Here is a 16891-nt window from a genome sequence, read left to right on the forward strand (position 1 = left end):
CACATGTCTGTGGCTGTTTTGAATTTAGTCTGGGTTTCATCTGTTGAGTTCTTACTATAAGGAAACAGAATTTTTAAAACATACTTCTAGTAAAATGGAGAATTGAACTGTTTTTTTCAGATCTATGGTATCTGGACTGAATAGCTCCCTTCCAATTTAGTCTTTATGTTAAACCAAACAAAATGAACACCTTAGTTCTCTACATACCTTTTGGGTGTGTCCATGACATGTGTACACCACCTTGTCGTTATGTCTATTGTTTACATTCTCTCCTGAGATTTCACATTGCTTCAATACAACTTACAGGTGTTTTGCTGACCCACTGGGAAACCGAAACAATACATGTGGTCATGAAGTCCCACTGCAGTTGGTCTGTTAGCACACTAATGTGATTCATGCTTCATATTTTTTCCATAGACTCTTTCTACATCATCTGCAATGGCTAGATGTTACTGCACACTTTTGAATAGTTTCCGGGTCTCGATGAGTATGGAAGAGGAAAACACCGTATGGAATATTTTAGTTTCTAGAATTCATTCTCTGTTCTGTTTTCCACATAACTACAAAGACATCCCAGGTATGGCAGGGGTAAAGCACCCGACCCATATATGGAGGCCTTATATGTGACGGGGCCATCACAAGTTTCAGCCCGATTACCTTTGTTGCATGTCTTCCCCCCTCTCTCACAACCCACTTTCCTGTCGACTGCCAAAGGCCACCAGAGCAGACAAATCCTTAAAAAAAAAACGGAAAAAAAAACCTCCCAATTTTAGGTTTCACCAACTGCATATTGACTGTCAACTACCTTTCTTAAAGGTTGCACCCAATCTGGGTCTCCAGTCTCCAGGTCTGGATCTTCCAGATCGTGGGGTCTTCTTTTCAAATGAGGAAAACTTGGAGCAAGAGGTTGATAAGCCAATTGGTGCTGCATCTGCAGTGATGAAGGCGATGTACTGGTCTGTACTGGTGAAGAGAGAACCTGAGTCAAAAGGCAAAAATACTGGTTGATCTACTTTCCTACTCTCATCTATGTTCAAAAGCTTTTGGGTAGTGACAGAAAAAATATGATCTTTGATACAAACTGTCTCAATGAGTTTTTTCCGCATGGTGTCTGTGCTCTCTCTTAGACATGGGGTGAGAAGCTCAGTCATCAGGGAGGTGACTCAGAATATACAGTAGTTGCACCTCCACATCGAGAGAGGCCTTCTTGTTGAGGTGTTCCAAGCTTGTCCCACTGGGAGGAGATCCAGAGGAAGACCCAGTGCTTTCATTTCTCGACTAGCCTATAATCACCTTGGGATTCCACCTGGAGGATCTGACCCAAGTGACAGGAGAATGGGAAGTCTGGGCCTCTCTGATAAGGATGCTGCCTCTGCGACCCAACCCTGGGTTAGATGGAAGATGATGTAGGGATGGAACTGGAGTGTGTGTTCCAACTATCAGGGAATGGCTTCCCTGGAAAGGCTTACTCCAGGGTTATTGGAAAGATGCTCAGGCTTATTTTGTCCTGACTGTGGAACAGTGGACCAGACCTTTACTCTTGCAAAATTGCAGCAAGATCATGGTTGTTTTTTGTATGTGTACTTGTGGGTCTGGAGAAGGGTTGAAAGACACTTTGTGAGGTTGTGGGAGTGCGGGTTGCAGGAGATGCTTTTAATATACATCTGGTCCTTGTATGACCAAATCAACAGCTGTCTGAATTCTTAGCACAAAGTTGAAGTTGTTTCTGATGCACATTGAACTCTACCACAGATGCTTCCTCTCACAACCATGTTTGCAGTCTTCAAAGACAAGATCTCAGCTAGTTCTGCTCTGTGGTTATTGAGAACATGGTGTTGGGCTTAAGAACATCAGGGTTTCAAATTTACTGTTTGCACATAATGTGAATGTTAAGGGAATGACCTTCAAAAGCCTCAAATAATAATAAAAAAAAGTTGTGTACATGTGCTGTTGACCGAGCAGGCACAGCATGTGCAGAGGCTTTGTCTTTGATTCAATTCCCAGCCTTCCCCTTCTCTCTTCCTTTCATATTACTGTTCAATAAATGTCATTAGTACCAAAAGAGCTGTATAATGAGGTGCTAGCTTGAGTTTCCTTTGCCCTCTCATTTTCTCTCATTTTTCAAACAAAAAAAAAAAGATGCACCTGCAGCAGGTGTTTTCCTACCTTTCAAAAATGCTCTCCCTGCAGTGCCTTGCTCAAGGGCAACTCACAGGTAGCTAAAGAGCCAGGAGACCTGGGGATTCAAGTTTTGTCAGAGCTGAAGGCTACATCCACCTCGAGACAGTGAGAGGAATAAAGCAAAGTAGCAACGCTGTTTAAACACAGCGGTGATATCATATAGACCTTTAACAGCGGGGAGGTAAAAATACACCACTTTGATTATTGGAGTTGGCAGGCAGACAGTGTGTGTATCCTGAAACGTGAGGCACATATTTGATCCTTTCCTGAAGCACGGATTAGTGGTGGAGTCTGAGTTTTATGTTGTTGTGTGGCTTGTAAAATATGCAGCAGCACTGGTGGGAGCTTTGTATGGCGGACCCCAGAGCACGACTCGGTGGGATGTCTTCTGGAGTGGGAAGTTGTGGATTTGTCAGTCGACCGAGACGAGAGTACACATTCCTGTGATTTAAAGAGCTTTGGGGTAATAAGGAGACGGCCTCTGTCGGGTCTCCTCCATGGGTGTAAGTGTCTGTCTTTTGTTGCTTCCTTTCAGCTTATAGGGCCCCCTCCAACACACACAGGTCTGTGAATTCCTCTTTCACTATGGGAATTCCAGGCACATGTTAGTGAGGCAGCATGGCAGTGTGTGCACCCCTCCCCCTGTGCCGGTAACCCCTTGTTCTCATGAGGCCAGAGCATTCTGAGGGGGGGTCGACGTATGAGAAAGGAGGAGCATATCTAAGCTAATTCATCAATAACCTTTATCTAATCCCTGCTATTCCACTACTCCTCTTCACTCCTTTTTCTGTCTCTCTTTCTCTCTCTCTGACTCTCTCTCTTTGCCTTAAGGCATTCAAGCAAATCAACCATCCCCCACCTCTTTTTCTCTCTCTGGCTCACATGAGTCTGCCTGAACACGTTCAGAGAGCCAGAGAGGGAGAAGATAAATCGGGCAGTAGTGTGTTTCTTGTGTGTGGTGTAAGTTGAATCCTCAGAGGGCTGCGGGTCCTGACTATCACCCAGAGCTAACATGGTGATTATAGACTGGAGACTAGGTGTGGCGAGATGTGGGGATGTAGAGGGGGTGAGAGTTGGGAAGGGGGGCGGCCAGCGTCAGAGGCTTTGTCTATAGTCCTCGTACAGCCCACCAACCGGGAGGAGGCTCAGCTTGTCTGTCAGGGTCTGTCCCGGAGCCATGCACAGTCTGGGACTCGCTGCGCTGCCGTGTGAGGCTGAGCCACTGTTTAACAGAGAGTTAGCTTCAAGGCGTCAAGAGAAGCACAAGTTTAAGGAGCTTTGTGTAGCTGGCAGCGAGGACAGGAGCGAGTGAAGGACTGCCGGTGCTTTCAGCTTTTTTGTCCACTCATTCATTCTTTATTCTGCAAGGATTTCTTATTTCTAAGAGAGCCAACAGATTTACATGGAGTAACACCGCTTTGGAAGAGGATTTACTTCAAAAGGACACCTTTGATTTGTTTTTAGATTTAAAGAATGAGATTTCAATGATAAAACCACTTGGAATATGGGACTTTTAATCTCTGATTTGGACTATGGGGACAGGCAACTGTGTGTTTGTGCTCAACTCTGGATAATTCTCATAAGTATGTCTCATTTTCTTTCTTTCACTCTTAAGTTTATTTGCCTTACTGTATTCGTTCAACAATTGTAGGGTATGGTGTTTGAAAATGAAGGATTCTGACTTTGTGACTTAAGTCTAGTGTATTATGTACAGTTGGTTAAAAAATAATAGTTGTGTGTTTTTTTAAAAAAAGCGAGTAAAGCTCAAAATCCTCCAAGGCTTTTGTTTCCGTACAATGATTGTGGGGACATTGCAAAGTCTGTTCCAAATCAAAACATGGTTGAATCTAATAATGGGCTGCTTACAAACAAATATTTGGCTTTGTCGTCACTCACCGAACTAATAATTAGTTGTAAAAACACAGTCTCTAAGAACTTCTTCACATCTGTTGTATGAAGTCATCCGACTTCTTGCACTTGTGAACGGGTTTCCTGATCCAGGACGATTAGACCACATTGTCTGTGCATGTCCTGATTTCTCCACAGAAACAGGATATCTGATGTTACATCATGAATTATGTATTGGGTTAAGGTCGAGGGCTTGGACTGGTCACTCCCTAACATCATTGTTGCTGGTCTGGAACCAAGATGCTGCTTGTTTACTGGTCTCTTTTGGGTGGTTGTCTTGTGAAAACACCCATTTGAAGAGCATTTCTTGCTTAGCAAAAGACAGTAACTTCATATATGTCATGTATTCCTGGTATTTGATAAAGTCCAGTAGCATAGCATTAGAAAAATCTTTATATCATGATGCTTCAGACTACTTTAACTTAAACACGATCACCTGTTGGACTGCCTACGTCCCCTAGAACCAGTTTTTCATTTGACCTGTCGAGTGATTTTGGAAAACTAAACTTTTTCAGCAAATGCTGCTGTTTAACTGATTGGGGCTTCTTGCTGATAGCGTGACTAAGCATGGGTGTTTTCAAATCATTACTGCACTCACAGGTAACATGGAGTATGGATTATTGTACCATTTAGCAATGGTATAGAAATGACAAATTTTAATTTTATTGTGAAACTGCTAAACTCCACATGATCATCTTGACATTAATTATTAGTTTTAACTTTTTTCCACTCTTTGAGTGTAGCAAAATATACCTGTTTCATGTCAATGTTTGTTCTTCAGTGAGAAAATCTTTATTATAATGGTCCTGTAGTTATCTGTAAGATGTTCTGTGCTGGTTTGTTTTTTTATCTTTTTTTTTTTTTCCAAAAACAGTACTTATGATTAAGTAATTGATTATCTATTAACATGAAAACCCACTACTTTTTATCCCCCTTTGTCATTGCTTTTATCACTGCATCAGTAAATACCACAAAATATTCTGATAAATTTTAAGTCCATATATTCCATCTGAGCTGTAGAATTTGTTTTGTTGACCTGCAGCTGATGAATGCCTGAAAATTAAAATAAATAAATAAATAAATAAATAAGCCAAAATGGCAAGAAATCAAGGCTTAGTTTTTAGATTTTCTGTCCACAATATTCTGGTTTTAGTTTTGATTTCAAAGCATTTTGCTGAGCAGCTGACCCTTTTCTGCATATCTTGATACGCTTTTCCTAGTCGTGCACCAACTGATCATCCACAATTTCTGATTTTGGGTGAAACCGATCTTGTCTTCATTTAAGCTCCTGTGTTTGGATACTTTCTTTTTGCACTACAAGGAAAACTTAAATCTCCCGACACCTCATTGGTGGTTTTAATTGTTTTGTTTGTTGTCAATGAATCTCACGCCTTGTGATTTTGTAAAAGCAAAATACTGCTTCTGAGGAGGCTCAAAAACAGCTCTGTGATTTAACCTGTTGTGCAAGTTTTGCTTTTTATAAATGTGAAAAATGAATGACTAAGGGATTTTTTAAATTTTTTTTAGTTAATATAGTAGTTTGGAAAGCAATGCTCTAGACCGGGGGTTGGAAAGCCGTGGCTCTAGAGCCGCATGCGGCTCTTTAGCGCAGCCCTAGTGGCTCTCTGGAGCTTTTTCAAAATGTTTGAAAATGGAAAAAGATGGGGATGGGAAATATATATTTTTTGTTTTAATATGGTTTCTGTTGGAGGACAAACATGACACAATCATTCTTAACGTTTTTCAATGCAATAAAAATGTGTAGAATAAATATTACATTTCAACATTTCTGTCAACGACGATTTGCGGCAAAGCCTGTGACACGTTTCTTTCAGCTGGGCGGGGCGCGAGGCAGGTGGCTGCTGTAAACAAACTAATGGGTGTGTGGTGGGCCATGGAGAGCAAAGGGGAAAAGAGGAAAATAGCCGAGGAGAGATTCTGCAATTCTTGGACTGAATCATTTGCATTCATTGCCAATGCGGAAGGATTACCTGAATGTTTGCTATGTAGCAAGAAGTTGATAAATAGCAAATACTGTACTTTCCGGACTATAGAGCTCACCTTACTATAAGCCGCACTTACAAATTTTTTGAGAAAAAAAAAAAAACCCAAAACAACTGGAAACGTACACATATAAGCCGCAATGGCCTATAAAGCCGCATGGTTCAAAGCGTGAGGAAAAAGTAGCGTCTTGTAGTCCGAAAAATACGGTAATGTGGAAAGACGTTTCCAGGGAGGGTATGGTACATTAGCTGCCGCGTCAAGATGAAAGTTGCATCTTACATGCCCGATGTTGAGAAGCTGTCCAGTGACGTCCGTAAACAGAAGTCACATTAAACACGTAAGAACACAATCCTGCCATATAGTCACATATATTTAGTAACAAAGTGGTTGTTTTTATAAATCGATTAGTGATTTTTATTATATTTATTTCAGTTTATCAATGCAACAAAACATAAAACATTAATATTGTAACGGAAGGTAAACTTAAAGCACCATCGTACAACAGAATAGTCACGTGGTGCGTCATTCCGTCCAGGATGCACTGCAAGAAAAATAAATATTTAATCATGAATACTAATTATGTGTACACTTAGTCGTTTTGATTATAGGCTAAAATAGCTCATATAAACACTTAAAGCCTGTTTTGCCTTCACTATAAGCTTTATAATAAGGCTTTAAATTTTTTGTGGATCCAGACAGATTTGTTTTTTGTTTTTTTTGTTTTTTGGTCCAATATGGCTCTTTCAACATTTTGAGTTGCCGACCCCTGTTCTAGACGTTTCATTTATACTTGAGGGCACTAAGTTAAGCCACGTTTGCATTGTTTCACAGGTGTTATTCAGTGTTTTTCAATAAAATAAGATCAGAACATTGAAGTTCATTGTGATCTTTCAACATCTGATGTTTATAAAAATAAATCAGTATCGGCTGAAATCGGAAGCAATCAGACTTTTTAAAAGCTTTTGATTGGCCAGAAAACTGCAATTGTTGTACCCCAAAAGTTTATTATTTAGAAAACATCTGGGACCTCATAGAGGAATACAGTCCCAACATCCTGTTGTTGTTTTGCTAATATTTTGAATACAAATTTATATTCAATTTAATTATCCTTGTGTGACTTGTTGACAGTCCAGTAATATAAACCAGACTGTTTGTTGGACATGTATCAGCAATGGATTATTATCTGATCAGTGTGTGTTGACCTGTTTGACTCTGTCACTCAGCTGACACAACAAAGAGGCTCCGTCTCACTTCCTGATTCATTTTTGTCACTGACTCTCTGTCTGCATAATAACTATTAAGCAAAATTCATATTTTGCATGTTTTTATACCTTTGTGTCTTAGGTGCTTCTAACAGCAGGACAATCGCTTAAAAAAACATCTAAAAAAAACATCACCACTCTCAAATAAAGGTCACCTGAGCCAAAAACCTTAAAAAAAACTCCTGGTTGTTAACTCACACTGTGCTGTTACCTAGCAACCTAAATGGCGCTCTGCTCGTTGCCTAGCGAACTAAATAAAGTTCCAACATGTCTGGTCAGCTGGTTTTATTACTGTATTCGCTGCTTGAAAAAACTAATTTTTTGTTATTGACTTGCTATTCAGAAACCACTTGCTGCATCTTGTTGGTTGTGTAGCAGGCTCCACTTCCGCTTTTCAAAGAAGTTTGGTTGTATTATTGTGCATCTGTTTCACGTGTGAGTGTGAAGATATGGTGCATGGTCAGCAGCATCTTATTTGAATTTAAAGCTCAAAATAGACAGAACTGAGCAGACTAAAATCTCATTATCTGAAAATGAACATTTTGTTCAATGTAATGTAATGTTTTGTATAGCCCATAGATCTATCCTCAAGGAAGCACAAGAGGTCACCTTTAAGGAAAGTGTTGAAGAGTTTAATGACCCTTGTTTCTCTCTTCCCAGCTCTTGCAGGTAAAATCTCCCCAACCAGCTCGGATGTCCTGTTCAGCGCCTCAGCGATGACAGCCAGCGCTCCACCACCCAGTGTGTATCTGCCTGCCAGCTTCAAAATGTCCAATGCACAACTGGCTTTCTTCTTGCGGGAGGCCCAGATCACAGGACAAACGGTTGGCGGCGGCAGTAGGAGCAGCAGCAGCAGCTCCGGACATCCGCTGCAGCGCTCTGAGAGTTTTGTGGTTTTTCAGACAAAAGACCTCCCCGCCATCAACATAAGCTTTGGGCCTTTTGCCCAGGACCAGGCTCTATCCAAGGAGCTGCTGCAGCCAGCCAGCCCTCTGGACATCCCGGGGCAGCTGACAGTCGGCTGGAAGGTGCGGGCCTTCATTGTCCAGGCGAGGGTCTTCTCCAACAACCCCATCGTCCAGGTGTTCTTCTACATTGCGGGCCGTGACTGGGACGACTTCAAGGCTCAGGACAACCTGCCGTGCATCCGACTGCACGGCTTCAGGGACGTCCGGGAAATCAAGACGTCCTGCCGCATGAGGGGCAACCTGGCCAAATGCTTGGCGCAGCTGGAGCTGCCTCCGTCCTGGTTCAACGCCAACGTGGCACCGCTGGGCCGCAGGAAAAGCTCCAGCGACGGGATCCTGGATGGATTAACCAGTGAGACTCTGCAGGCTGAGCTGTACTACACGCTGCACGAGCCCAATCTGGACGGGGAATGCAGCGAGGGTCACAGAGGGGGCGGAGGGGCCAGGGGAGAACCTCTGTCACAGCACCCTCTGCTGCGCATCGGGAGTATCAGCCTCTACCAGGCCAGTCAGGAGCAGCTGCTGGTGGACAAACAACTGGACAAGAACATGTTCCTCAGGCTGCCAGAGAAACCGCTCAAACCTGGAGAAACACTGAAGATCCTGCTCTACCTGATGCCCAACTCCACTGTGGAACAATTCACCCTCAAGTAAGTCTCATTTCTTTGTTCACTGATGCTCTGGTGGCTTTATTACACACACTTTCCATCTCTGATATCCCATTTTCTGTCTTTTTTATTGAGAAAGTGGCAAGTAGAGATGCACAACAGAGGCTCATTTAGTTTGTTTTTTCTTATTTTATTGCATCACTAACACATGAATCTAACACATGAACATGATTCATGTTTTCCAACCTAAATCATGGAATATATTATGAAATATGACTAAATCTTTCAAAAGACATTTTTTTTTCTACTCAAACAGTGTTGTCAACAAGTTGTTGAGCAACAGTACAAGTAAAATCAGGGTGTAAATGTTGACTACTGTCATGTGACCTCGGCTGTTCAGAATAACAGTTCTGCAAAAAGTATTTGCTCTTTCAGATTCTTTCTTAAATGTTCTAGATAAAAAAGTTAAAATAAATTAAAAAATGTTTTAGTTAAAAGAAAATAAATATTAGGCAGGTATAACCAGAGTAAATACAATTCATTTTCAAGTGTTGATTTTATCCAAACCCATTACATTTATTTATGATAAATGCTCCCTCATATCTTGCGGTTTCAGATGGCCATGTGTTTGTTTCAGAAAAGTTTATATTCAGATAATATATCACAACTTTATTACCAGATAATAACATTTTTTATCACAATCCCCTTTTTTGATTATAAGAAAATATTGAATATTTTATATTAATCACATCAGATTTTATTCTGATGGTTTTTTGCAGCAGAAGTTCTCTGGTCTTGTCTTGCCAGAAACTTTTTCTTGCTTGCTAAACTAGCTTGAGGAGCGAAGCAAGTTGATGAATTTAACTGGCAGCCAGTCAGAAAATGTAAGTTTTTATTTTTTGAAAAATGATTGAAAAACATTGTGATGAAAAGCTTAAGATTATTCTTTTTTACAAATCCTCCCTCCAACTTTCTGAGGCCCCCACAGCGCTGCCTGGTGGCCCTCACTTTGAAAAACACTGGTCTAAATTACTGCCGGGTCTCACTTGTCCCAGTTAAGGTCAGAGTTCAAGATCCAACAATCAGAAAGAGAGACTCTGCAAATATTATGGCTCTTTCACCATCATATTTTTCTGTGCAGCTCACCACAGAAAGATATGACATAAAAAGACCAAAACCAAAATAAATTCATAAGGGAGAAAATACTTTTCGCCAGTTCTGTGTCTAAATATTCTCACATGTTTGGAATAATAAGATAATAATTGTTATAAGATTCTTATTGTTATAAGATAATAATTGTTAATAATTGTTAAACAATAAAATAATAAGAGGGGACTCTTCAGGTTCAGTATTCACCCCCAGCCCACAGCAGCAGAATTAGACCAACATTTTTACGTTTCCTCAAGATGAATTCCTGCATTCTTTGATGGCATCAGTTCACGGAGTGAATGCATGTGCAGCTAATGTTAAACGACTCCAATTCATGTAATATTCGCCATTTTGGCCTCTTACCACACAAGCTGCTTCGCCGTTTCTGTTCATTATAGAAAGATGAGCATGTAATCACGTATTTCATCCTTCCCATTAATTTCCTCTTCACTGCTCAAAGTGGGTGCGCCTGCAGTAATTACAGTCAGGTAAGATAAAGAGGAAGAGATAGTGTTATAGTGAAGCAGCTCTCTGGGGTTACCTATTTGAAATGTTGGTGTATGACCAGAGATTTCTTCTTTACTTTTTTTCCTCCCGTGAGAACAGGCTGCTGCTCAGAGTAGGTTGTGTTTAAAGGTCAAGTCATGGCTGGAGGTGACTCACTGGAGCATGCCATCTCTCTACTGCAGGATATTTCTGGCTCATATTGTGGAGAAAAGCAAACTGAATCCAGGAGAAGATTAGAAATATTATTTATTGATTAGAAATATTATTTATTCATCTTGTTTAGCCCATTTTCCTTTCACCTGGAGCTGAATTCAAGAAACTAAGTCAAATTTCTCATTACAATAAATGTTTCTATTTTCAGCATTTATGACCCAATTTTTATTCAGTTACTGAAATGACTTTAGATGCTAATAATTAGTATTGTTTAAGTACTGAATGCTCCTCCTCCAGTGTGAAAAACAAAAGTTTTTCTGCTTAAAGCTTAAATGTTGATGTTCTACTCCATAAAGCCAGATTTATTCCTGTTAGACTGTTATTAATTTGTTACCATCACCAATTTGTTAATTTGTGTTACCATCTGCAATTCAATTTTCCTTTGAATGATGTTGTCATTTACAGTATTTCTGGAAGAATTCAAGATAATTTTTCTTTCCTGTTTTCAATGCAATTGTGGAATTTCTTAGGGTTTCTGATATATAGATTTTCAGCTTAAGTTTTTGTATTTAAGATATATAAAAAGCAATGTTTTTAATACATTTTATTAACATTTCAATACAGAACAAAGTTGTGCAATTGATAAATAGTTTTATAGCAACCCATACATGGCTCCAACAAGTATGAACTGGAAGTGATCTGTGCTACTAAACCGCAGCACAAAGCACACATGAACTTTGGCTTCAATACCAACAAAAAGAAATCGGAGCACTCAAAACCTTTCATCGAGTAATAGCTGTAATGTACTTGTTGATAAATTAGATGGGAACAAAAAGAGAGCTAGTTCTAAGCTTGTGGCTAGCTTATTGTTGCCATAGCAACTGTCATGACAGTTAGTCATGGATACCTACCGAGTTGGCTGTCAGCTACAAAGTTCCCGGAAGTGTGATGTCACATGAGAAATCTGTATTAATACTGGTAATTAGGGCTGCAACTAATGATTATTTTAGTGATCAATTATTTTATCAGTTACTCTGATAATTGACTGGATAAATGTCTCTAAATCTGACATGTATACATCCATCCATTACTTCTGTAAACAAATCGCTGCTGACTGATGTCTCCATTTTTCTTCTGCACATGCGGGTCGCTTTGGCGTTGTAAACCGTTCACACAGAAGTCTCATTGCGATCACATTTAATTAGCATGAACCACAACGCGAATAAAAATCGGATAAAAAAAAAATTTGAATTGAGCATCTAAACATTCTGTGTGAACCCAGCACACAGAATGTGTTCAGAGCTTCTGTTGCTTTTTCCATCATGTGAACTTTGTTTATTTTTTTTATTATGCATCATTGGTTTAATTTTTTTAATATCAAGGGTGGACATTTATCATATTATATATTATTGCGATAAATTTATTAAAATAATATTGACTTATTGTTGTCCCAATAAATTTCACTTAAAGCAATTTATTAGCTGTAATACTTTCTCTATTGTTTGTTTAATGAAAGCATCAGTAAATATCAGTACATTTGAAAATCTATTTAAATGCAGCTACCATCTGCAGTTTAATAATATAAATCACATTTCTTTGTGACTGGTGTCCTAAAGAAATGCATTACTAAAGGGAATGTTTTCAAAGAGCATTATTTGTGTTGTCGCTGTGACACAATTGCAGCTTAATAAAGAAGTAATAAATAGCCCGTATAGTCACTATTGTAGTCGTACCACAAGATATTGTGATAAAACTTTAAGTCCATATCTTAGTATCATCCCATATGAACCTGGAGTAAAGTTTTACGATGGCATTGAAATTCTATTTTTGGATGCCTCATGTTTTGTGTCACTGTATTATTTCTACATTATTTACCCTGTTTAAGACTCATCCATGCTTCTTAGCATAATAAAAATCTTAGAATAAATATCGATTTTAAAGATGACTTAAATGGGATGTTCTAGGTGATTTAGGTGAAAAGAGATAATGGATCATAATGCAAGCTTTTATAGAAATCTCTCTAATAGGTGTCCATTAGTGACTATCAATTTAGTCTTTTTAACATTTTCTTGGCAGAGCTTCTCTCATTTCAATCGAATCGCTTTTGTTGCCTCTGTATTTGAGTTTTAGGATGTTAACTACCTTTCTCAGAGCATTATGCTCATTTTCCACTCTCTCTGATATCAGAATGTCATCTCAGAGGGATTTTAATGGCTGTGACGGTAAACGGTACTGCTCTGTGTTAAATTTGAGTTTGACCTGTTCTCGGGTTGAAAGATGCTGAGGGACAGGAGTCCCCAAATCATTCAACTGCTCTTTTCCGCACAGTATTTGAAAATGGAAAATGAAGAATTGTTTGCACTTAACAAAGCTTGAGGAAAGCAGTTTTTTCCTCTTTTTGTTCACTTAAAAGCCTGAAGGAGAGAAGCAACGGCAGGTCCTCATTAACTAATTCAGAAAAGATGATGAAACGCTCTGTAAATACGCTTGTTCTAATATCTTACAGATCTAAACCCAGAGCTTTGCAGAGCCCTAATTAAGAACTAGTTACTCCTAAAAACCTGCTCAAAGCCGGTGCGCTTTCTGCCTGCAGATAGTCTTGTACAGTAAATCATTTTGCAGGTAAAAAAACAGAAAGATCAGAACTTGTACATATTGAATCATTAAATGTTGGCAGTAAAAAGCTATTTTTTTATTAAGCCTTGAAAAGTTGTGGGTGGATATGATTGTATTAGATGAAGGATGAGAGCATGTTGCTGACCTGACAACACAGAGAAATCGTGTTGTCTGTAAGCAGGACGATACGATTCTTTGGTTGTATTAGACAAAGGCTGTCAGGAGTAAAATTCTCCATCACTCCAGGACTGGAGTTACAGACCTCTGCTTTACACTAACTGCGTTTCCACTGACAATATAATTGTGCAAACTGAAATTATGAAAGTAAATTTGCTTTATGGGAACACAACTTTTTTATATATGTACTTTTTTAAGCTAGGATGAGGTGGTTTCCTGCTGTGTCCAAATCACTGTATTAAAATTGCAAAGGAAACACTTTTTCACGAGCCACGTGGTCAGCAGCTGGATGCTACTATTGGCGAAAACGACAAAGACGACAAGGGGAAGTAGTTGGAGGATGATGGCATGATTTTCATTGTCTTATTGCATTGACAAACTTATTCATGTGTGATTTTAATTAAGTTTCTTATTTAATGGAAATACCACAATTGCAAAATTGTTTTCGTTTTTTCACATTATTGGAATATTGACAAAGTTTTGCACAAATTTGTAATGGAAATGCAAGTATTGTTGATGTCCAATATGAACTTAAAATATTTCAACAACAGTTGCGTAAAGTGGTGCCACTGAACCACCAAAAATACAAAATAATTGCATTGAATCGTCTTTTAATCTATGTTTGTTTGAAACAAACATTTGAAATGGAGATCCTACGAACAACAAAAGTAATAATATTGTGCAAACTTTTAGCTGGTCAGTGTCTGGATAAATCTGAATTCTTACTATAATTTTTTTTCCCCAAGATAAACAATTATTCACAGTAAAACAGTTTTACTGTGTGTCTATTTGTAGCTTAAATCGTCTCTCAGAATTGTGGATGAAATCCAAAATACCTAACATGATGCTAAATCACTAAGTATTATAATCTTGAAAGCAAAGCACTGATTTTAGAAAGCAAAACGTCACCTTTTGTAATTCACACCACTAACAAGAAGGGTGATAAAACACCTCAGTAGGACGTGTCAAAATGGAGGAAGGAAGCTAATGCTAGCTTATCACCAAATGTTTTCCTATTCAAAGAACCTCAGTAGAAGCATATTTTCTGAAGACATTGTAATAATATGTGCAAAGTCTGATGATCCTTTTGAAAAAATTAAATCAACTATGTTTTAGATGAACTGTTAGAATACTGTAGAATTTTCGGTTTATGGGTGGAGAATAAAAATAAAAACTATATTTTATGCAGCTCGGAACCACCAGTGACACTAGTACCACAGTTTGAGAAGCATGGACCCGGAATCCTCTGCTGGTGAGGGATCCAAGCCTCTCAAGTTCTGAAAAACAAAACATATATGTACATTTAATCTAAAAAAACATAGAAGATTTGCGTGTAAAACTTGATGTCTGCCTGTCTTTTAAACAATTAAACTGAAATTCCTTCTTAGTACAAGCCCCTGTAACCAAGCAACCATGACTAAAAGATACAGCTAGCTTTGTAATGTGCCTGATTATGGTTCACAGATAAAGAAAATCAAAAATTCAGTAACTAAGAAAGTTACAATTCTTCTACAAGGTCAGAAGAAAAATGCTCAATGTGAAATGTTACACTGCGCAGTCATGGGAAAGCCTGCCAACATGGCATTTCTCCAAGTAGATGGTTGCTGACACTCTGCATCCTAGTGTATAAAAGGACAGCTTGTTGGAAGGAAAATGTGGTGGACAACAAGTACATCAACAGAGATAACTGCAGCCATTACAGGACTGAGAGATTAATCCTATTCAAGAGTTTGGAGCAGAGTTAGCATATCAAGTTTTTATCACCTGCGGATTTTAGCAAAAGTTAAATCTTATTTTGGTTTTAAGGACTTTGAAGGACGTATCCATGCCTTCATTACATCTCGTTTGGATTATTGCAATTCATTATATAGAGGCATGGATAAATCACAGATGCAGCGACTTCAAATCATCCAGAACGCAGCAGCACAACTTCTTACAGGAACCAGGAAGCGTGACCATATAAGGCCCATATTGGCCTCTTTACACTGGCTGCCTCTTTTTTTATCGAATAGATTTTAAGATTCTTTTATTAACTTATAAAGTTTTAAATTGATTAGCTCCCCCTTATCTTCGGGACCTTTTAAAATTTCAGTCTGTGTCCAGAACCCTACGATCAAATAATCAGCTTTTACTGACAGTTCCTCGGACCCGACTTAAGAGGAAAGAAGATCGGGCTTTTTCTGTTGTTGCTCCTCTTCTATGGAACAATCTTCCTTTCCAAATTAGATCTGCCCACAGCCTGGATCATTTTAAATCGCTTCTTAAAACTCATTTTTATTCCTTAGCATTTAATTGAACTACTGTTTTGATACTCCGTTTTTATTCATTTGTGTTATTGTCATTCTTGTACAGCACTTTGGTGCAGTTTTATGCCTGTTTTAAAGTGCTATATAAATAAATTTGACATTGACACTGACATTGAGTTACAAGGCGCGTGAACTTTGGCTGAAGCCATTTCTGAACCAGAGATGACATCAGAAGTGTCTTACCTTTTCTGTGATTTATCACATTTATCCAAATGCACCTCAGTTTCTCTAAATCTTAGAGAAATTCCTGCAGACTGCGTCCAAAACAACCTGTGAATCTCCTGCAGCTTTGCAAACACGTTTGTTTTCTCTTTAGTTCAAGCTACGTTCTTGCTCTTCAACTCGTCCCTTTTATTTAAGGAAGCAAACAGCACCTGGAAAGCCCACTACTCATTAACCGAGGTGATTCTTTAGCCCGTTTGAAGGTGTGAGATGAACTTGGCGACCGCAGCATGTTTTCGTGAAATGAGCTGGGCCCTGGGGGTAGCTTCCATCTGAAATGTTTTATTCAGAGCTTTGGAGGTGGTTGGGGTGGGCACGCAGGGTTTAAAGACATTCTCACACTTCTTGTTGCAGTAAGATTTTAATCATTAAAGCTCAAACTCTCAAGCATCAGAGTATACATCTGGTATACTTTTACAGTGTTTTCATACCTGAACCAATCCCCTTGAGAAATCCCCTCGCCCCTGGTGGCGCTGCATCACGAACCACTGAGGGAAACGACTCAAAAACCCCTGAAGACACTGAGTGCAATTTCCTTCTTTTCTTCTGATGAACCAGAGGTTTTGGTCCTCATCAGAAAACAATCCGGACTTCCTAGGCAAACGGACGGAGTTTGATTAAAGCGGACTAAACCTGACTGGTGTGAATGCAACCTTAGCGACTCTCATTGCCTTCATCAGAGCCAGATTACAAAAATATTTCCTTTAAATCAAAGCGACACAAGGATACAGCCATCTGAACCTGCTGGGGCAAAAGCTACAGCTAGACTTGTAGAACATGAAAGATCTGTCCAGTCCCCTGCCTGCTGGAGCATTTAGCTGACCAAGTGA

The 16891-nt window shown here is 39.2% G+C and overlaps 1 protein-coding gene across 2 annotated transcripts in view; it reads left to right on the forward strand.

Moving 5' to 3' along the window:
- Nucleotides 1–16891, forward strand: part of tmem132e (transmembrane protein 132E) — a 441890-nt gene that overhangs the window by 295281 nt on the left and 129718 nt on the right. The window contains exons 1-2 of one of the 2 annotated variants that reach the window (XM_023342403.1): nucleotides 3106–3764; nucleotides 8016–8973. In XM_023342403.1, coding sequence (XP_023198171.1) covers nucleotides 3686–3764; nucleotides 8016–8973 — 1037 coding nt within the window. In that variant the 5' untranslated portion in view covers nucleotides 3106–3685. Of the gene's footprint in view, nucleotides 1–3105; nucleotides 3765–8015; nucleotides 8974–16891 lie in introns of those variants that run through there. The other variant, XM_023342404.1, reaches the window with a different exon arrangement.

The sequence above is a fragment of the Xiphophorus maculatus genome, chromosome 11 (assembly GCF_002775205.1).
Source record: "Xiphophorus maculatus strain JP 163 A chromosome 11, X_maculatus-5.0-male, whole genome shotgun sequence".
Taxonomy (NCBI): domain Eukaryota; kingdom Metazoa; phylum Chordata; class Actinopteri; order Cyprinodontiformes; family Poeciliidae; genus Xiphophorus; species Xiphophorus maculatus.